General features: G+C 36.2%; 1 protein-coding gene and 1 pseudogene across 1 annotated transcript in view; one reads left to right on the forward strand and one right to left on the reverse strand.

The window, feature by feature from the left end:
• ANGPTL5 (angiopoietin like 5) overlaps positions 1-14,259 on the forward strand; it is a 30,818-nt gene extending 16,559 nt beyond the window's left edge. Inside the window, 3 exon segments of the mRNA XM_069079998.1 lie at positions 3,393-3,513; positions 9,090-9,275; positions 12,527-14,259. Of these exon segments, the coding sequence (XP_068936099.1) occupies positions 3,393-3,513; positions 9,090-9,275; positions 12,527-12,846 (627 nt within the window). The 3' untranslated portion in view covers positions 12,847-14,259.
• On the reverse strand, positions 3,779-5,503 carry LOC138154993 (elongation factor 1-alpha 1 pseudogene; annotated as a pseudogene).
• Positions 14,260-23,994: the final 9,735 nt, after the last annotated feature.

A 23,994-nucleotide genomic window follows, 5' to 3' on the forward strand; every position in this document is an offset into this window, starting at 1 on the left:
AATCTTGAACCAGACCAACTCTATACTATAACTTGTAATTTCCCCCTTGGCCTACTTTTTTTTTTAAAACCATGCTCTGTCAAACCTCGTTGATTTACTCCCACCATCCTCTGACTTCACTCCTATAAAGGTAACTAGGTGAATAGAACATTGGCTATCTAATCAGAAGAATCTGAGTTCAAATCTAGCTTCAGATACTAGCTGTGGAACCCTAGGCAATTCACAACCTCTCTCTGTCTCAGTTTCCTTATCTGTAATATGAGATAATAGTACCTACCTCCCAGGTTGTTTAAGTATAAAATGAGGGCAAACTTTAAAGTGCTTTATAAATACTAGCTATTTCTGTGCTCCTGAATAGAACTGGAGAAAATCACATAGCCATGCTAACTGATTCCACTACAAATGTGGTTTGTAAATCTCAACTTGACCCTACCTGTAATAGGGCAATCCTTTCATACTTGTCTAATCAATTCTATATCCCATTTACCACAAGCAGTTATTTCAAAACTTTTCATCTCCCTCAAACTTCCTATGGTAATCCATCCCCACTACTTACTCTCTACCACTTTGTCTGAAGCTTCATTTAAAAAAGGCTGTTCTCTGAGAGCTCTTTCTTATTCTATTTTTCATGTCACATCTTCTCCCCACTCTTTTCTCTTTCATCTGTTTCACATGAAGAGATGGCCCTTATCCTTACCAAGACAAACCTCTCAAGGCACCCTTGATACCATTCTATTCTACCTTATCCAGAAGATTAGCTCCTCTCTCATTCCCACTCTCACTAATCTTTAATGCCTCCTTTTCAATTTGTTCTTTCCCTGATGCCTACAAACATGCTCATGTATCTTCTAACCTAAAAAACAAAAAACAAAAATCCTCTCACATGGTTCAACAATCCCTGATGGCTAAACTATAGCTATAACTCTCCTCCCTTTCATGGCTAAACTCCTTGAGAAAGTCACCTACTATAGAGGCCTCTATTTTCTCTCCTCTTGATCTCTCCTTAACCCTTTGCAATCCTGTTTCTGACCTCATTCATTCAACTGAAACGTCCCTACAAAGTTACCAGTGATTTCTTAATTGCTAAATCTAATAGCCTTTTCTTAATTTTCATGCTTTTTGACTTTTCTTCAGCCTTTGATACTATCATTCTTTTTTTCTCTAGATACTCTCTCCTTTCTGGTTTTTTGTGACATTATTTCCCTTCTACCTATCTGATTGCTCCTTCTCAGTTTCCTTTACTGGATTTTCCTCCATGTAATGCCCACTAACATTTGGTATCCCCCAAGGGTCTATCCTCTTCTCCCTCTGTATTATCTAACTTGATGATCTCATTAGTTCTCATGGGTACAATTATCATCTCTATACTGCTGATTATTACATCTATTTGTCCAACCATAACTTCTCTCTAGAGCTCCAGGTTTACATCTCTTCAACATATAAAGACTCATTATCTTTCCTCCCAAGGCTTTCTCTCTTCCCAGTTTCCCTATTATTGCCTATAGCACCCTCATCCTCTTAGTCACCCAGGTTTACAACCTTAATGTTTCCTTGATTGCCTACTCCTCCTTACCCCCACATATCCAATCTATTGCTGATACTTGTGATTTCTGCTCTCATTACATCTCTTCTATACATCCCTTTCTTTCTATTCATATAGCCACTACCCTGGTCATAACCTTTGGAGAACTCACGTAGGGCAAGCGTTCACATGGTGGCCAGAAGAAGCCATTCAAGGACACTCTCAAGGTCTCTCTTAAAAATTTTGGAATTGATTGTGTGACATGGAGGACAATGTCACAGGACTCAACATGTGCCCACATCGGAAGGTGCTATGCTATATGAGCAAAGCAGAATTGAAATAGCTCAAAAAACCCCACATGATGCACAAATTTAGAGAATCCACCCCAAATGTTCACACAGACTATTTGTGCCAAACCTGTAGTAGAACATTCTGTGCTTGTATTGGTCTAATCAGCCACAATCAGACACATTGAAACTTGACTTTAGCATAGTGATGTCACTTTGGTCCTCTTTGAGAATGAAGGACAACAGCCAACTAGTAATCTTTATCACCTTAAGACTGTACTATTACAGTAACTTTCTCTATTAGTTTCCCTGTCTCAAGTTTCTCTCCAATACAATTCATTCTCCATCTGTCAAAGTGACGTTTGTAAGGCAAAAGTTTGACCATGTCATTCCTTTACTCAGAAAACTTCAGTGGCTTCCTGTTACCTCCAGGATCAAATACAAAACCTGTCTTTAGCTTTTAAAGCTCTTTAAAACATAGCCCTGTCCTCCATTTCCAGTCTTCTTACCCTTTATTCACTTTACTGTATTCTGCAATGCAGTGACACTGGCCTTATTGCTATTCCTTGCACATGACGACTGATCCCCTACATTTTTGACTTTTCATTGGATATCTTCAATGCCTGGTAGCTTTCCCTACTTAGTAAGAAAGCCCCCTGACTTCCCTGGCTTCCTTCAAGACCTTGTTCAGATATCACCTTCTATCGGAATCCTTTCCAGTTCATTCCTCATTTTCTTTCCCCTCACTCCTTGCAATTTTCTTCTATTCTAAGATCGTTTTTTTCCCCCTGGTATGAGCTGTGGTTCTCTTTTTCCTTTATTCACTTGAGCTTTCTCTTCCTTCTTCCCTTAAAATGAAATTAAAGTCAATAAATCTCTCCTCTCACACCCTAAGCACCTCCTCTTTACTAGGGATGTAAAGAAATATAAGAAGATCATCTTTTCTTTACACTGTATATATCTTGCGCATTCAGTTTTTTGCATCTCTCCCCTGTTATAATGTGAGTTCATTAAAGTCAGGACTGTATTTTTCCTTTCTTTGTATCCCCAGTGCTTAAAGGTACAATGCATGACACATAATATGCCTTTGAAAAATTGTTGACTGAGTGCCTGAATTTAGGTAGTCTGGTGGTTGGTCCTTGTATTACAGATATAGTCAGTCCCTGGGTTTGTATTTAAAGCCTTTATAGGGTTACTCAATATAGGCTGTACTCAAAACCTTTACAGATGTTTGGTGGATTCTATCAGAATTTCCTTAGTCTTCAACAGCCCAGTGTCACTAGTAACCATATATAAAGTGTGCAAAATAAAATAAATTTTTTATTACTGAGAAAATAATAATGATATATAAATGCAGATATAATAACTACTGGTATTATGATTTTCCGATAATTTCTTATTATATTATATAAGTTTCTTTCCATGAAATATTTATTAAAATGTCAGTCACAATACCCTGCTGTCATACAAATATATTAAATTGTTTAGAGAAAAAAATAAATTTCAGTTTTTAAAATATGAAGATGGAAAAAGTATAATACAATGACATATTGCTAAAATTTTCTGAAATGTCTTTGCTTTAGGTAATGTGTGACATGGATTACAGAGGAGGTGGATGGACCACAATACAGAAAAGGATCAATGGAGTAATTGATTTCCAAAGGCTCTGGTGTGATTATCTGGATGGATTTGGTGATCTTTTAGGTTCAAATTTCACATATTTATCTTTCTTGATTTTGGTCATTTTTAGCCCCACTCTTACTCTCCCAATGAATTTTGCTGCGAGTGTTGATAATGAGACTGAGAATGAGAATAGCGAGGAGTCCATGACTCGAGTGCTTTACAGTTTTCCAGGTGCTTTTCTTTTATCTCATTTCATGTTTCCAACAGACCTGTGTGATAAATACAGCCACTATTGCTATCATCTCCATTTTATTTTTTATTTAATTTTAATTTTTTTCACATTAAACTGTTTTAATGGTCTCAAAATTCTGTGACAGATTTTTGGTCAGGTTTTTTTCCATTTAAAAATTACTGATTTTAAAAACTAATAACTTAAAACTGCCATGAAACAAATGGTTCACAAAAACATTCCTTTCCTCCTGAAGCTTTTACGGTGCATTGTAATCATTAACCAGTCTTTTACTATTAAACTTAAATGGCCAATTGAGACAAACAGTTCTGAGACCGTTCTTCCACCACTGATTAAGACTGGGGTGGCAGGTGTTGTACAGAATATTCACTTAGCCTTCTGGGCCTTCTGGGCAGATTTTGTGACCTTGCCAGCCCAGCAGCTTTCTTGTCAACTGCCTTGATAACACCAACTGCAACAGTCTGCCTCATATCACGGACAGCAAAACGACCCAGAGGAGGATAATCGGAGAAGCTCTCCACACACATGGGCTTGCCTGGAACCGTGTCAACAATGGCAGCATCAGCAGATTTCAGGAACTTAGGGCCATCTTCCAGCTTCTTACCAGAACGATGGTCGATCTTTTCCTTCAGTTCAGCAAACTTGAAGCAATGTGTGCAGTGTGACAATCCAGAACAGGTGCATAGCCAGCACTGATTTGGCCTGGATGGTTCAGGATAATAACCTGTGCAGTGAAACCAGCTGCTTCCATAGGTGGGTCATTCTTGCTATCACCAGCCACATTACCACGGCGTACATCTTTGACAGACACATTCTTCACGTTGAATCCAACGTTATCACCTGGCAGAGCCTCACTCAAAGCTTCATGGCGCATTTCAATAGACTTTACTTCAGTTGTAACATTGACTGGGGCAAAGGTGACCACCATGCCTGGTTTTAGAACACCAGTTTCCATTTGGCCAGTGGGTACAGTACCAATACCACCAATCTTGTAGACATCTTGGAGGGGTAGATGAAGGGGCTTGTCAGTTGGATGAGTTGGTGGCAGAATGCAATCCAAAGCTTCAAGCAGTGTAGTTCCATTAGCATTGCCATCCTTACGAGTGACTTTCCATCCCTTGAACCAAGGCATATTAGAGCTTGGCTCCAGCATGTTGTCACCATTCCAACCTGAAACTGGCACAAAAGCTACTGTGTCAGGGTTGTAGCCAATCTTCTTAATATAGGTACTGACTTCCTTGATGATTTCCTCATATCTCTTCTGGCTATAGGGGGGGCTCAGTGGAATCCATTTTGTTTACACCAACAATCAGTTGTTTTACACCTAGTGTGTATGCCAGAAGGGCATGCTCACAGGTCTGCCCATTCTTTGAGATACCAGCTTCAAATTCACCAACACCAGCAGCAACGATCAGGACAGCACAGTCAACCTGAGATGTGCCTGTAATCATATTCTTGATAAAGTCTCTGTGACCTGGAGCATCAATAATGGTCACATAGTACTTGCTGGTCTCAAATTTCCACAGGGAGATATCAATAGTGATACCACGCTCACGTTCAGCCTTCAGTTTATCCAAGACCCAGGCATATTTGAAGGAGCCCTTTCCCATCTCAGCAGCCTCCTTCTGGAACTTCTCAACGGTTCTCTTATCAATTCCACCACATTTGTAGATAAGGTGGCTCATGGTGGTGGACTTGCCCGAAACTACATGCCCAGTGACGACAATGTTAATGTGAGTCTTTTCCTTGCCCATTTTTGTGGAGGTTTAGCGATGGTTTTCACAACACCTGTGTTCTGGTGGCAAACCCATTGTGAAAAAGCTATCATCTCCATTTTATAGATGAGAAAACAAGGTCAGATAGGTTTAGTGACTCATCTGTGGTTACAAAGCTGGTAAATATTCAACATGGGATTAAGAATTCAGAGCTTTCTTGCCTCTGAATTTAGTACTCTCTACTACCTTCTGCTGCCTTTCAGGAGTATTTGAAATTCTTCTGCTATTATTCTTATATAAAATAAATGTCCCTTTGGGACTTTGAAACTTTTGTTTGGAATGGGATTTGATTTGACTTCTAATATGATTTATTTTTAATATTTATATTGTATGATTATCTATATAATTTTCAAATATTATAGGCAAGTAAAATGGAGAATTATTAAGCCATTGGTTTGAATACTCTCAACTACTTGAATGGATCTGTGATCTCATCAGTGTAGACATTTCTTCCAATTATACAGATTGCAACTTGTCCATGTTTGCTATCCCATGCAATTGAATATCCTATATGTATCTTCCCATAATTTTGACACAGTAGTTTACCCAATATGCTAAGGCCTTTCTCAATTTCTCTTGACATGTCCATGATGCCACAGCACATCTTATACTTTGCTCTCGTGATATGATTAAACCATCTTTTTCAACTATATATTTCTTTACTAATATGTCATTACTCTGGTTCTTATTTATAGTTCTTTATGTGTTATGTGTTTCAGCCTATTTGCTCCCACCATGAATTTCTCCATTTCCATCTTAGTGATACTCAATTCTCATTCTTTAATATCTATGTTGTTACATGACTTGCAGCCATGTAAAACTAGTAGAATATTGGTATTAAAAAGATAGGTTTTGTTTCTAAGAGAAGTTTGGGATCATTAAAAGAACTTTTCAATTTCCCTAAAACAATTCAACCTGCTCTTTTCCTTACCTATGATTTCAAAATCATGTTATCCATTTATAATGCTGATCTAAGATATATCAGTTGATAGAAGAGCTCAGTATGTTGTTCATTTAAATATATGTCATAATTTGGGCAGTAGGCATTCCTCATTCATTTTTGTTCTGTGCAGATGGTTAGGCCAAATACTTTTGTTTGGTTATGGATCTCTTCCAAAGGTTTTGCAATGTTTTAAGGGCTTGATAAAATAGTATGATGTCATCTGCAAAAGAAGCATCTAGAGGATCTCACCATAACAAGGAATTTCTCTTTAACTTCAGTTATTTGCTGGATCTCTTCCCCAGCAGAGTTAAGTCCTTTGATTAAACTCCCTGTTTAATTAATTGTCTGATATCAATGAGGAGAGAACCATCAAATGAGTTTCCTTCTGTTATATATTTCATGGAAACTTGAATAATTTTATGTATGCTTGGGAGATACCTTGTTAGAATGAGTTTTAAATGGAGTTGCCTCTACCAAGTAAAATAAAAAAAATCAATAATTACAGTGGAATATTGTAGTCTTTAAATCTTTCTATTAATTGTGTAGGGATAATATTATAGTTTGCTGAGGAATATTGCTTATAAATGTCTGCCTGTTCCCTCCTAACACCATAATTATGAATGTACTCTATGCATATGTAGATTATTGTCATAAAATTTTTCTCCAGATGGGAAAGGAAGCTAGTTTACTAGTTGTTGATATTCACCTGGTTGACTTCTTTTGGTCTTAATAAGGTTTGTGATTTTTCTAGTGTTTTGCTGTCTTCTCCTTTAGCTACTTTGTGAATATATTCATCAATTTTTTCACAATTGTTCCACCTCTATTATGAATTAAATCTATGAACACTTGGCCAAATCCAAGTGCTTTTCCTGTATGTTATCTTTAAATGAGATTTCTATCTTCTAAGCACATCTAGGGATTTTAGAGTCCAAATATGGTGGTTCTCTTGTCCTTGATGGTGAAAACAATGTTATAAATATCTTCCCCATTTCTCTTCTGTTTATTATCCTCTTTCTCTTTTAAAAAATGGCCTTAGGATAGCTTTGTTTAATTTGTTCTCTCACCAAGTCTATATACTAGTTCTACCCTCCATGGTTTTCTGTTTCTTGAGGTGATCCTGCTTATAATCTTCTATCATCTTTCTCAAATATATTTTACAAATAAGTTTTTATTCTAACCTAGTATTGCTATTGGCTGCTTGTCAAGAGTCATGTATTTGCTAAAGTGTTTTTAAAATCTCTTTTGGTCTCCTTATTATGGTAATTCATTTAATTGGTGTCCATGTCCTTTTTCTATCTTTCTTACATTTTTCATCATCAGTACCCTTTTCTTGAGATCAGAATGGAGTTGTTTTTTTTTTTAACTGCATGACATATCTTTTTTTTTTTAATAAGTCAAAATAAAAGCCTGGCTTCAGGAGCAAAGAATCTTTATTGGTTTTTTTTGCTCTCTTTTAGATCGTTTATGTATCATAAATTCATTGAATATTTTCTTCAACTTTACATTCCATTTTTCCTTCTGTTTAGAAAGGTTATTTTCATAAACTAAGGGATGGAGACTGAGCTCCTATAACCTACCACACTCCCTTGTGTTGGTGTTTCATTTATCTGATCCATTTTCTCAGAAACCTGGCTCTAATCTGGTATTATGCCCTTTAAGTGCCCTCTAATTAGTCACATGCTTTAACACCCCTGGAATCGGTTCTGGAGTCTCCAAAGCTTCCCAGGGGTCATATAGGTTAAGTATATACAGTACACTAAATATAGTTTTTAATTGCTATCTATGTGATGTCAAACTGAGAACTGTCACAATACCATCCCTAGGCTTTTTGCATTCTTTCTCACCATTTCCATTCCCCCCTTTTCTGTTCTGCCTGGCACTTATCAGCAGATCATTAGCTTAAGGATATGTCTCAAAATATGATTATAGATATACTGTGTATGTAAACTCTAGCTCTGAGGGCCCATTGGGGATAACACAGAGGATACCTGGGATTCACACTCAAGGTTCACTGGTGGGTATAGTGTTGTCCTCAGATTAAAATAAATTTTTGGTGACTCTGTGCATTCTTACTTTGGAAAGAGAGGGAATAGACATCCTGGTCTGATTGAATCTGACATTTTCCACAGAGTTCTGAAAAACCTGCTATTCTGCAGTTCTGGAAATGCTTATCTCCAATCTATGAGTCCAGTGGTTCTGTTTATGACCCTATGTTCACCAATTTGAGCTATTATGTTTCTATCCATAGGCCTTTTTGATTATCTAGATCATACCATATAAACATTCAATTAAGAAATCATAACACAAAAAGACAGAGAGCATTGATTTGAACTAAACACTTTCAGGAAGTCTTGAGGCAGACTTGGCTTGGAGATAAGACATACTGTACATATCTATGTACATGAATATATTATTATATTGATGTGGTCTAAAGTAACTTCTAGTCTTTTTAAGAATTTTCATTTATACTTAACTCTGAGGCAAAATATTCATAGCTAAATGAAGTGAAAGATTAAAATAATTATGTGAGTAATTCAAATTAAAAATTAATATTTGGGGAAAGATTCCTTTTCTCCCCACCAACTTTTCCACATAAAACCTCTTAGCTTCTGGCAGTTAAGATATAAAGTGGTAAACAATAATTGATTTTGCTTTTTATAATTTAAAACCAGACATTTTCTCTCTACAGGAGAATTTTGGCTAGGATTAAAAAAAATATTTTACATTGTAAATCAAAAAAACACCAGCTTTCTGTTGCTTGTGACACTGGAATCTGAAGATGAAACATCTGCTTATGCATCGTATGAGAACTTTTGGATAGAAGATGAAACAAACTTTTTTAAGATACACTTAGGACGCTATTCAGGAAATGCAGGTAAAATTATCCTCCCTAAAATTATACTGGTAATAAAAATATAAAATGTGACATGTAATGAAGATTTAACAATATATGTATGCTGTTATGTAGTATTTATTGTAATATACTTCTTGGTGCTAATGTTAGAATGTGTTGGAAATGAGAAAATTGGCTAGTATTTTGAGTTTTGATACTCTAAATTTATTGAGATATTACCTTAATTTTGCATAGTGTCTTACAGTTTTCAAAGTGCTTTCATTTGCATTTTCTCATTTGATCCTTACAAAAGTGCATTGAGGAGAAGAAATTAAGTACTATCATCCCTATTTTAAACATGAGAAAACTGAAATTCAGAGAAATTAAGATTGGCTAATATAGACATGAGATCAGAAGCCAGGTCCTCTAATTCCTAATTTTGCATTTTTCCTATTATACCAAGCCTCTTATGATAGTTGATATGTATGTTGGATTTTTGAAAACTCAGATATATACTCTTACGTTAATTGTAAGGGTAATTAATTGAGATATGTTTTTATCTTAGCAAAATGTAATTTTTTGCCCTTCATATGCTGAAGTAATATGTGTTCTGTGATTCTGTGTGTCTGGTGTCCTAGAGGTGAAATGAACTATAAGTAAATATATCACAGATAAAATTAGAAGTCTGTCCATAAATTCTGCAAGATTATTTCTTTTGGCATGTTAGGTTTTAGTTTGATGATAATATGCTATTCTTTCTATGCAGATATGATTTTACCAATAGTCAGTACTTTGAATTGGTTTTTCACCAGAGGTCAGAGGATATTGTGGTTATCCATCTGTATGGTCTTATTTGGGACTTCCTTATAATCAGTGCACACCTTTGTAATATAGATAACATTGAAAGTAACTTGTCTATCTGGAGGTGGAAACCTTGACCTTGGCCTCATGAGTATTTTGCTATAATAATTTTCTATATTATAACAGTAATGAAGAGAATAATATGAACCTCTCTGTACCTTAGTTGGCTTATCTGTAAAATGTCCTCTAAGGCCCCTTCCAGTTCTAAATTTATGACAACACAGTTATTTGGCAACCAAGGAAGCTAATGTAATTTTGGCCTGGATTAAGAGAGGCAAAGTATACAGAACTAGGAAAATTGGTCCTATTAACCTTTACTCTGCCCTGTTCAGGCTATACAGAGAATATAGTATTCAATTTTGGCCCCAAATAATTTTTTTAAAAATTGATAATCTGGAGAGCATCTAAAAAAGGCAAAATGTTGAGAGGTCTCAATTTTACTCCATGCATGAATTGGCTGAAGCAACTAAATATATTTAGCTTAGAGAAGAGAAAACTGGGGGGAGAAGGGAGAGATAATGTTGCTTTATCTTCAAGCTAGAAGGTCTGTCATGAGGAAGAGGAATTAGATTTGTTTTACTTGACTCATAGAGGTAACTTGGAGCAATGAATAGAAACTGAAGAGATCAGACTTAGATGAAATTGGTATCACTGACTTGGAAAGTGCTGGATTTTCCCTTCACTTGAGGCCTTTATATAAAGGCTGAATAACCATTTGTCAGTTATATTGTAGAGAGGACTCTTGTTCAGGTTCAGGTGGGACTAGATCTCTGAGATTATTTTCAGACTCTAAGAGTCTATGAAATATGAGACATTCAGGGAGACAGTGAAATTTTAGGAGACATTTGCATACTCATGATAATTGAAACCTTGGAATTATATGTTATTTCAACAAAGGAGATAATATAAATACAAGTTAGAATAGGACAAAGGAAAGAGAATTTGTGGCACCCACCAGAAAAGTTGGAGAACTTACTTGAGAAGGATTTAACAGCCATATCACAGCAAAATCATGAGAAACATTGAGAAGCATGGGCTAGCCAATATTGCTAAATGCTGGGAAAAGACCAAAGAGGATTGCTAAAAGACCATTTCGCAATTAAAAAATCATTGGAATTGGGGAATAATTTTATGATGTCATATATGAATGTAATATAAAATTATTATGTGATAAGAAACAATGAGTAAAATTCAGAGGAATATTATAAGATTTGTATGAACTGAGGCAGAGCAAAGTAAACAGAACCATAATGACAATATACATAATATTGGTGATAGTGAAAATAATGTAAACAGAACTGACAATAAAAGGAAATCAAATTATTAATTGTAATGATTAATCTTTGTCACAAAGAACTGCTGAAAAGACTCAACTTATACCTTTTAGTAGAAATATGGGGTACTTCAGATATGAAATGTGGTATATACTGCCAGACATTGTCACTGTATTAGTTGGTTTGCATAAATGCTTTACTTTGTTATACGAGAGGGTTCAGTGGTAGTGGGGGGCATGTGGTTAAAGGGGAAGTGACTGTGATGTAAAAATAAAAGGCAATAGGAAATAAAAAAGAAAAAGAAAAAAGTCAATAGTGACATTTGAGATAGCATTATCAATTGAGTGCTAAGGGAGAGAAGTAAGATTGTGAAGTTAAAAGAAATGATGTTGGAATATTAGAAATACAGAGGATAATCTGAGGAATAGCTGTGTGAAGGAAAGAATATATACATATACTCATTATGTATGCATGTATTTTTAGGATAGTGGAGTTCTGAGCCTATCTGTAGGCATAAGGAAAAGATCTAGTAGATCCAGACTGAAGATGAGAGCATAGTTAAAGATCCACATAGAAAAGTTCCAGAGGAGATTGGTGAGGCTAGGAATAAAGGGTACAGGTAAGGAGGTTTAAGTGTGAAAATGTTTAAGGTAAAAGTCTTCCTTTTATCTGTAACCAACTCACCATAACTAAATGAAGTGAAAAAATATAGTAATTTAGTTCAGGGCCTTACACACAGTCAATAATAACTATTGAGTGAATGATTTGGTATTCAAATAAAAAATTTTCTGCAGAATGATGGCAGATTTATATAACACTTTGGGCCTTACTTTATCTGATTTGCTGTTTACATAGTCTAAATCCAGCTATCATCTTCTTGACTTTGACTTTTAAAACTGGCTAGATGCACAATTTGGGAAGATGCTTGAAAGGCCTACAAAATTCTGGAGGGCATTAATTTTCTTGCATATAATGCCACTTGAGCAGAAACTGATATATGCAATATTGCATGTAATAAATAAGGATTAAATTGTAGTTTATATCATTTTTACCTTTAAAGTATTCGTGTAATTTCAATAGCAAAGTAGGCTGAAAATATCCAATTATATTAATGAAAAATGCTTTCATGTTTAGTCATTGTCAGTCTCTTTTATTCAGGTGATGCATTCCGTGGTCTCAGAAAGGAAGATAATCAAAATGCAGTGCCTTTCAGCACCTCTGATGTTGATAATGATGGATGCCCTCCAGCATGCATGATTGGTGGTCAGTCAGTCAAGAGTTGTAGTCACTTCAATAATAAGACTGGCTGGTGGTTCAATCAGTGTGGCTTAGCAAATCTTAATGGTGTTCATCAGTACCCAGGAAAGTTGCTTTCATCTGGAATTCACTGGGGTACATGGATTAAAAATGGTTCATGGGTCAGAATCAAATCTGTTTCAATGAAAATTAGAAGAATTTACAATCCACTTTTCAAATAATTAACCATAAAACAATAATATATTAGTTATTTCTGTTATTCTGGATAAAGTGTAAGTACTATCTTATTAAAATGTATTTCTTTCATCAAAAAAATTTATAAGACCTTATTTTTATGTAGTACTTTATGGTTTAAAAAGTGCTTTTCCTCAAAATAATCCTGGGAGGTAGATTGTGTAAATATTATTATACCCATTTCATGCTTAAGGAAACCAGAGATCAGAGAGATTAAGTGACTTATATCCAAGGTCACTTAACTAGTTAAGTATAATAGTGGGGACTTGAATCAAGGTCTCCTAACTCCAAATCTAAGGCCTTCAATTATGTTATATGTTATATATATTAGCCAATGTCCAACTACATGTGGAATCTGCTTATTATGGATTCAATTCTAGTCTTATGTCTTGATTTTTATAAATCAAAAGTTTAGCCTAATATGATATGTGGCATACTCATAGAAGCATTAGCAATATACAATTAATTTCTTTTAAAAACATTGTTCATCCTGTAACCAACTTATTGGATCCAGTTAATTTCTGGATTTTCTCACTTTGATTCTCCTTAAGTACCAAAGTAGAACAAATAAGATTATTTTCAAAATAGAGTATATCTTCAAAATAAGATTGAAGGGGAAAATGTCTTGAAAGCAAGGATCATGTTTTCTTTTTCTTAGTGTCTAATATATAGTGACATAGACGTGTGTGTGTGTATTACACAGAAATATCTGTTGAATGAATAAACAAATGTTTAAAATACTTAAAAGCAAACTTTTAAAATATCCTTAAGGACTTTATAGGGGTCCATTTACATAAAATGATACATTAATTAGAAATTCATGTCTTTTTTTCTGAAGGACTGTGTTTTAAAGGATGTCTATTAGGTAATAGTTTGAATCTTGTTAATCTGCTTTGAACAGTTGGAAATAATTACATTGTATTTCTTTAAAAATTATTCTTCAATTCACTTTCTTTATTAATCCAGGCTAATTTCCCCACACTCCATATAACTAAAAATTATTGATGCTATCTATCTATCTATCTATCTATCTATCTATCTATCTATCTATCTATCATATATCTATCTATCTATCTACATACATGTATATTCAGATATTATGATTATGGAAAATTGTAATTTGGGGGAGATGTTTTCCATTGGCACTGAAACAGCTATGGTGAGTTGAAATAACAATAAAAATAATCATGCTTATCTTTATGACTCTCCTCTTATTACAAATTATTATACAAACAGGAAACTTTCATTTAAGGACTCTTAGGGAGTAACTTCTGTGCAAATTAATACCTTAAAGCATGTGTTTGAACACTGACCTGTATTAGCCCATTGTTGTGTCCATTTCATATACTGATGTAGCAATAGAGTCCTCACTGGTAATAAAAAAAAAAGGTGTTATAAAAGTTTCTTTAGTCATTCCCATCTTTTAAATCTGTTGAACTTTTTCTAATGGTTCCTTTTGTTTTCAGTTAATTTATTCCATATTTTAGTCCTAATTGGTTATGTGACAGCACAATCACTTCATCAGTTTTTAAGAGGCTAGTATAAATAGATAGCATAAGTTTCAAGGGAAGTGAAAAAAAAAACATGGATTGGTGATAAAGAAGTGCTACTAGAGCTAGCAAAAACCAATCTCCTCATCTCTCCCACTGAGTCAAGGTGTGTCAGAAAGGTCAAGACCTCGTGAAGAGGGCAAGCACATATAACATCTTCGGCTCTCATGGGAGAGAACAGAAGTGGGCATAGCATGTTCAGGAAGAACCACTTTTGAGTTTTTCAAGGAAGTGGGAGAAAGAGATGAAGAATGGGTTTAAAAATAAAGAGTTTGCTTCTAATAGAGTGGGAATTCCACAGAGCATAGGAAAAAGGAAACAATAAATAGAAAATAAATATTCTTATTTTTTAATTTTAAAGCAATCGGGGTTAAGTAACTTGCTCAAGGTTACACGGCCAGTTATTTCTGGGTGAGGTGCTAAGTATCTGGGCCCAGATTTGATCCCCAGCCAGTGCTCTTACTCGCTGAGCCACCTGGCTGCCCCTGAAGATAAATATTCTTACCATGGTGAAAGGGGGTGAGGAGAAATAAGTGAGGGATGAGTATGAGAGTCTGGGTACAGGTAGCAAGGTTGAGATGTTAATACTCAGAGAAGCAGGTATAGACACTGGTGATGAGTGGAGGACTTGGATGGGTGAGACAGATAGGAGGTACATGACAACTATAGGGAAAACCAGCACAGGAATGAAAAGATGCTTTTATTTGTATATAGTATAAGAGTTATTAAAAATCCAATGAAGGAAAGAAAAGAAAATGTAGAAATGTAGGTATACAGATTACACAGACATTAAGATATAAACACACACATCTGTTTAAAGTCAGAAACCAGTATTAGAAAATTTTCACTCTTAGATGATGTATGTCACATTGTATCAGTGGGATTTTATGATCCTTTTTTGATTTGTCTGAACTCACACAGACAGTTTTGAGTATTTTACAAACTCATGGACAATAGGTGACTGGGAAAGAGATAGAAATGGGGAAGGTGTGAGGTGGAATGCCCTTATGAGTTATGCCCTTTGAGGTTAGCAGAATTAAGAGGGCTAGGGATTGAATTTGTGGTATCATCAAATTAGGGAGTTCCCTTTAAGGAACTCTTTTAATGCAGGTTAGCACCTTAAATGGCTTGCTTATTCAGAGTCACATAGCCAGTAAACTCATACCCACAACCATACACCAGAAGTAGGATTTGAACCCAGGTCTTTCTGACTTCAAGTACATCTCTCTATCCACTATGTCCATGCTATCTTTTGGGCAGAGTTAAGAGATAAATACGTATGTGATTTGTATTAACTGAAGTATATAGTGGAGTACAGGAGAACTTTAGAGAACAGGGAGTAAAAAAAGATAAGAGAGAAGAAAGAGATAAGGGGATGTCCAAAGGAAGCATCATAGTGGCATATAAAAAAGATGAAAATGAAGAATGAAAAAATATGCAGAATGGAAAATGATTGAGACTATATATGTTAAAGTTGGTATCCACTATTTTCCTGGACCAAAAGTAATACCGAAGTTTATATACTACTGCTTGTGTCCCCTATCAATTTCCCTGTATTGAGGCCCTGGGCTGCATACCCCACTAAGTACCTCTGTGTTGAAGAACTATGCGGAAACTGGAGGTGGAGGGGAAGAATTCTTTATCCATTCACATGAATCTTTAAGGAATTGTCCTTTGACCCCCTGCTTCAGAGAATCTTGGTAGTTACTGACTGTCACTCAAGTTGTAAAACGGTTCATACAACATGTGCTTTCAATTCATATCAAGAAAAGGAAATAGAAAATAAGTTTTGAAAAACAATCTACATAGGAAATTTCATAATACAAGAGTATGATGAGTTCTGGCTCAACTTTTCTTGTTTTCAGCAAAGCAATTCTAATGAAGTAAAAATAGCTTTTCCATACACAAATGTGGATTCAAGAATTAAACTGGTTTATGTGGCACTGTAGAATTTAATGTCTTAAACATCTGGAAAGACAACTTAATGGCATTTCATTTTCCACTGAGGTCTGAGTTATTTCATGTTTCAGTAAGGTAAGCCTTCAGAATTGAAAGGTATTCTACTAACTTTCTGATTTATTTGTTGTTATTAAGACATTTAAAATATCTGATTTGTCAACATTGTGTCTTTAGAAGATATTTTGTTTAATATCAATTGATTGTATAGCTTTTAATTTTGTAGACATGTTTTGTTGCCCAATGCTATTGGAACAAGTTTGTAATGTTCCAAATACCTGAATAAGAACAGAAAAAATGCAAAAGAATTGGATAGGCTATCATCAAAGAGTGTCTATCAAAAAAACCTATAGGAAATAGATTCTAAAAAATAGAATCCAGATGTTATAAGTAACAATATAAATAGAGTGAAACTCCCAAATAGTCAACATTTTTTTTTATTATTTTCTTAAATCTATATCGAGCAAATAAGAAAATTTATGCAAAACATTACAGTATAAAGCTCCATTTAATGGAAATTATTATTAGAGTTTTTGAACTGAGCCTTACATGGTAAATGTAATACCTTCTGAATTTTTTCAAATTTAGAAATTTTATTCCTAGTGTCAAGGAATTAATATGATGTATAAAGCACAACTGCTGTACATCTTCCCCCCCCCCCACATCAACCCCCAGCATCCTATGTTAAATAGCATGGGATTGATTACACATTTTTCATTTTTTAGGATTGATAAGAAGATGTATACATATATATTCTCTCCTTTCAAAAAATTTTGGATGTTGAAACTTAGACCTTTACTTGTATATTTAATTGTTTAAGCTATGAAACTATGGAATCATATATCTTAGGTTTGGAAGAGATTTCAGAGGTTATCTAGTACAATCCTTTCCCAAATCATAAATCTCATCTAAAAAACTCCCTCACCTATCTTCATTTAGCATACAATAGAAGTGCCCTAGTGATGGGAAACTTGCAATCAGCTCCATTTTGGGGAGTTAAAGTGGTTAGTGTAAGGGAGTGTGTGACGTCTTTTGTTGCCTATGTAGTTTATATGTGTATACATGCATCTGTCTAGATGTGGCTTGAAGAGAGGTATGAATAGATATCTTTAGACTCTCTTCCACCCATTATTGTCTAAGGGAGACTGATTCCTGCTAGGAAGGGAGGCAGGAGGTTGGGGCCAGAGACTGACCACTCTCCTCTCCTCAAAAAAAAAAAGAAGGGTACTAGGCTAGAATTATATTTATCTTTTTCTTTACATGTTGATAGCCTTTTGTGGATCAGTTGTTTTTCAGGCATATGTGACTCTTCATGACGTCATTTGACATTTTCTTGGGACAGATACTAGAGTACCTTGCCATTTTATTCTTCACCTCATTTTATAGATAAGGAAACTGAGGTAAGCAGGGTTAAATGTCTTGCCCAGGGTCACACAGCTAGTAATTGTTTAAGGCTAGATTTGAACTCAGAAAGATGAATCTTTCTAATTTTATGTCACCTAACTGCCCATGTTGATTTTGCAGGGGAGATAGTTTTTAGATCATTGTTATCCCTTAATAGGAAAGGAGTAACTCAAGCTATAAATCCAAGGCCTTATTACCTTACCACCAAATGCAAGTTTTACAGTAAATCCATGTAGCAAATAACAAATAAAATCACTTATTTGAACTGAGAGCACAGAGAAATCAGAGAGAGTAGTATACAGATGAGGATATATAGTAGATGAGTTCTACCATTGGGAGTGAAATATCCTAGTTCAACTAGGAGAGTCCCAGAGAGTCCCAGATGTCATCCAAGAGATGATCACCCAAAAGCTAATGTAGTAAGTTGGGACAGGGATATGATTGGCATCTCAGTTTCTTTACACGTCAGCTTCTTTCCAGTGTCTTTTTCTGGGGACTTGAAGAGAATCTGGAACCACACATCTTTCTTGAAGCTAAAAGACAGAAAATCAGGTTCCCTCTTCTCCCAAGTTCTCATCAAATCTGCCCCTCAGCACTCATAAAGACATGAAGCATTGCATAATCAGTCTGTAAGGGTGGGTGTCATTGAGTCAATCAATCATATTAGCCCATTTAAAATAATGAACAAGATGCTCTAGTCCTCTTGAGGACACCTTAATCAAGTGGGAACACTTCAACTGAATCCCACTTGTGGGAGAATGTGTCAGACTTTTGAGGCAATGTTTTAACTATATACCATCTGAGTAAAAACCCCTTTCTAAAAGCCAATTGTCTGGTTGACTAATTGATATCAACTGATAAGCACACCTGTGGATGGTTGTGATCTATAACACAAAAAAGATACCCTCAATAATTCTTAAATTACCTCTCCTGGATCTAGTTTCCAGTTCAATGATTTTTCCAATGAGATATTTCACATTTTATTCTATTTTTTCATTCTTCTGATTTTGTTTTTATTGTTTCTTGATGTCTCATAAAGTCGTTAGCTTCTACTTGCCCAATTCTAATTTTTAAGGAATTATTTTCTTCAGTGAGCTTTTGTACCTCCTTTAATTATAGAGCCAGGCAGGGACAAATAGCCATGAAGGGATAGATTTTCTCTTTTGTAACTTAGTGTGCCAATATCTTTGAGGGTTAAGAGAGCAAGGCCAGAGCATGTCCCGCACATCCATCCTCTCCTGTTTATTCTCTCTCTCTCTCTTAAAGCAATTGGGGTTAAGTAACTTGCTCAAGGTTACACTGCCAGTTATTTCTGGGTGTGGTGCTAAGAATCTGAGCCTGGATTAGATCCCAGGTGAGCCTGGATTAGATCCCAGGTGAGCCCGGATTAGATCCCAGGTGAGCCCGGATTAGATCCCAGGTCATCCCGTCTCTGGGGCCGGTGCTCTTACTGCACCACCTGGCTGCCTCCTGTTTATTCTCAATGCCACAACATGTAATAGGCCTTTATTATTACCATCCTGAACTATTCAAAAAGTATATTTATTTTATTCTGAACTTAAGAAATAAAATAAGCATTTCCATAATGCAGTAGAATAGAAAAACAGATGATTATACATGAAACTATTCTGTATAACTTGATGTTCCTTTTAAAAATACATAATAAAGTTATCATGTAACTTTCTTTTTCCCTTTTTTTCTTCTTTGCCCTCTCCACGACTCTACCCAGTAATGACCTTCTAATAGGTCTTCTTGGCTCTACTCTCCCTTTCCTCTACTCTAATTTCTATATCATACTGATACCAGATAAGTATCACTTCTAGACAGCTATGACAGGCAGTATGGCATAATAGATAGCCTCTGAATCATAAAGATTTGGGTTCTTGTTCTGCCTCTGCCACATAATGTCTATGTGACTCTGGGTAAGTCACTTAACCACTCAGTGTCCTAGGCGAATTTCTAAGACTATACATTTCAGAGCATAATCGTAGTAGCTAACATGTGCATACTATTTAAGGTCTATTGTGTTATTTTATCCTTACAAGAACTTTGGAAGAGAAATATTATTATTGTCATTTCTATATTGTAGATGAGGAAAATAAAGGTAAGAGACTTACTAGGATCACACAGCTGATAACTGTCTGAGGCAGGGTTTGAATTCAGGTCTTCCTGACTCCAAGCTGGAATTCTATCCACTTTGCCCTCTAGCTACTTATCTACATTGTTAGAGGGAGTTTATTCATATAGGAGTTCCCTATACCACAGCAATCACAGGTTCATTCTCCATCCACATGTATGGTCTGATCATGTCGTTCCTCTTTTCCAACTATTCAATGATCCCCATTGACTACCACAATTGTTTCAGACTTCTTAACCTGCCAGTTATAACCCTTTACTTTCTGTCACCATCCTACCTCTCCAGCTTCATGTAACAGTTTGCTATTCCATGTATCCTAAGTTTCAATTATGACATCCCTCTACTCAAGATGCTGCATGCTATCCTATCTTTTTTTTTGCCTTTGATCATACTATTAGCTTTGTCTGATATGCCTTTTTTTTCTATCTCTGGCTGTTGAAGTGCTATACATCTTTTAAGCCTTTTTTTCCCAAATATAAATTCAATTAATCAATAAATCAGCAAGAATTTATTAAGCCCCTATATATGCTAGACCTCGTATTAGGTGCAAGGGATACAAACACAGAAATGAAATAGAACTTGTCTTCAAGAAGATTCCATTCTATCAGGGCAGACAACATATATACTTACAAGTATTTAAAACATAAGTACAAGATACTTTTTTGGAGGGTAGGTGTAATGTTAATGGGAATCAAAGATATTCCCTGCCCACTAATGGGTCTCATGTGGAGCCCAACAAGAGAAGCTTGATTAGGGGAGGCTTGTTTTTCAGGAAGGCCCACACCTTTTGTTACTTTGTAATCAGGAAGTGGGTCAGAAGGGTTGTGATGCCCTCTGACCCTGAAGAAGTGTATTTATATATCCTCTAAAGTTAGTATTTTGCTTTGGGGACTTACTCATGGGAAGAGTGTTTGAGTGATATAACCAGATGAGTCTCTGGGTAGCCATTAAGGAGCCTCCCCCCACCAACTTTGAAAACCCAGATGTTGATGCTTCTCTTTCTGGGAACTATGTATGTATGTAATAGTCAAATGGTTGTATCTGTCTGTTGATCTGTGATATATGTATTATTTGGTCAGACTGTTAGAAGCCCTGTCTATTGGTCTTTATGCTATTATTTCTTCTTGTAATTTCTGTTTGTATTTTCTTCAAAGTTCAGGGTGCTGACTTTTTCACTTGAACTAAGTAAATGATATATATGTTTGATTAAAGTAAGATTATTGACCTCTTTTGAGTTGCTTTCTTTTAGAAAAGCAGATCAAAGAATCTGTGTTAGCAGCCCTCCTGTAGGGCTCAACAACAGGTGGGACCAAGACACTTGCTTTGCTTATCTTTTGTGGGGAGCCAAAGAGGCCTGATCCAGGACTCAGATAATAACCCTAATAATAGTGGACTTTAAAACAAGAGCTCTTTGATATGCAACTTTTTTGTTAAGTTAGCTCCTGACTTCTTTGTTATGAGTTACACTTATAAGGATGTTGTTTGAGTTCTGAGACCAATAGGCTCTTCCCTGAGACTTTAGTTATTCTTAGATGGTGGGCTCCTTTGAGGACTTTGCAAAAGTCCTTGAAGATTGCAGCTTCAGTCTTGAAGCCAGCTCTGGAGAACATCCTTTGTAATGTGACTCCATATGAAAGGAGTTAACTGACTTTTCCTAAGACTTTCTGGAACCTAGAGGACAAAAGCCTTATTGCCATGCTACTTCCAGGATATGACAGACTAAGATAAATATAAGAATACTTGAGTCTTTTTTGTCTCATTGCTCTATGAAAACTTTGTACTAAGAATCAATAAATGGAGTCCTTGAACCACCCCCATGGCCTCTTCATTTCTTATTCAAGTCTCCAAATCATGCTTAGTGCTGCACAATGAGCAGCTCATGGCAATCTTTTACAAACTTTTGGATCATTTGTATTCTAGTTATTTATATGTAGTGGATATAAAAGTGGATTTATATGTAGTGATATAAAAGGTCATAGCACAGGCTCTCTCTCCCTGGCCTGGAATGGGTACTTCTATCTCTACCTTCACCCCTGCCAGCAGGTCTGAACTTGTTCCCCAAGGGGACAGCATATGACTCAAACTCAGTGTCAGGGTCCTAGGTGTAACCTTAGTTTGGGGGACATATACATTTATATTCACAACTGTAATTCTAGGTCCTAAGAGGTGGCTAATAGGCTACACTTTGAAGTCAGGCAATTTTAAGAGTTGTAAATGAGGAGGAAGTGAATTGCAGTCATCTGAGGCAAGATATGCAAAGGTATAGTGGTGAAAGATGGATGCTTTGTTTTGAAGGGAGGTGCTGGAATCAGCTTGAGAGTCAGTTATTAAATTTTCAATATGAGCATTTCCATAGGTTCCCAAAGTGGGTGGTACCATCCCCTGGGGGGGAGAGGTGTGCTGGAATGGTCCAGGGGAGCAGTAGTAGCCTCAAGTACAATTGGTGGGGGGACATTGAATAAAGATAAGGGGATGGTAGAAGCATAAAGAAAGATGAAAAAATAAGGAAATTCTGAAAAATCATTAGTACATGTTTCATCTGTTGTATAACAGAATTAAAGTCATATTGATTACATTATTTTCCAAATAAACACGTTAAATTCAAGTTGACCTATCAGTGGTCAAGTCCAACAACAGGTCTTAACAGATAAGTGTTGGCAGGCGAGCAAATTGTGCATTGTTATGAAGTCCAGCATGCATCTGTAGGAATATGTGCATGTAATGACTTGTTTACAGTACAATACTATATATGACGCAATATTGCATCATTAAAATTTCAGTGCAGAAAAAACCCCACAAATTTACAACAAATAATTAAATTTAAGATGAATCTTTTAAAAATTATATTTTTTGAAATGATGCAAATTAAAAAACATTAAAGGGTTAAAGAAAGTATATTCCTATGGGGGTGATGAGGGACAGGCTCTGGGAACCCTGTTGAGCTCCTTGAATCTTCCCAAGAAAGGCATTTGCCTGAGGACATAAGCCTTTCATTATAGCTAGGACCAAATCTTTGTTACTAGCTTGGCCCTCCATTATTCAACTAGCCCCCACCCTTGATCCTCTCAAAATATCAATACCCAAATCTGTTATGCCCTTGAACTGGCCTAGCCCACCATTGTCTGTCATCTCCAGGAAGCCTTCAGCAACTTCCCACCCTTAATCACTCATTTACTGGAGTCTGACCTCATTAACTCCTCCTGAGGACCCTCCCCAAACTCATTACTGGAGTCTGACCTTATCTGATTCCTTCTGAAGACCCTCCCCAGACTCCTTCTCTAGATCACCCCTAGATTCCACCCACAACCTTTCTGTATATAAGACCCATGTTGCCTCCATGAGGTGTGAGAGCACCATAGAATTTTCTAGCACAGACTTGCTCTGTGTCAGATGATTCTGGCCTGCTTCTCCAGTACAAGCATCACAGATACTGAGGCTCCTTAAGAGTCTACCCAATATAGGGGCGGCCAGGTAGCACAGCAAGTAAGAGCACCGGCTCCAGTGTTGAGAAGACCTGGAGATCGAATACCGGGCTCAGACACTTAGCACCCACCCAGAAACACCTGGCTGTGTAACCTTGAGCAAGTTACTTAACCCCAATTGCTTAGGGGTGGCCAGGTGGCTCAGCGAGTAAGAGTGCCAGCTCCAGTGTTGGGACGACCTGGAGATCGAATCCTAGGCTCGGACACTCAGCACCACACCCAGAAATAACTGGCCGTGTAACCTTGAGCAAGTTACTTAACCCTGATTGCTTAAAAAAAAAAAAGTCTACCCAATATGACGAATCTCTAATAAACTTTGCTTTTCTTTGCCTGAGAGAAGGCTTGAGTCAAATTCATTTGGCAGGACCTGACTGCAAGTCCAGTCCCATTAGCTCATTAATTTGTTAGTATACTTAGTGCTAAGTGCCTATTTTCTTCATTTTTCCAAGTAAACAGACTAGTACATATTCATTCAGGATGTCAGAACCCATTAGGAAGGCCAGTCTCCAGAAAGATGTCAGATGCCAGTGACATGGGAATGGTTGAAACCATTTGTGGTATCATATTCCATTACAACAAAGGACTTTAACTAATCCCCAAATTACT

This window comes from Petaurus breviceps, unplaced genomic scaffold (genome assembly GCF_028583685.1).
Source record: "Petaurus breviceps papuanus isolate PSGF00001 unplaced genomic scaffold, PetGlider_PUasm1.0 91133, whole genome shotgun sequence".
Lineage (NCBI taxonomy): Eukaryota > Metazoa > Chordata > Mammalia > Diprotodontia > Petauridae > Petaurus > Petaurus breviceps.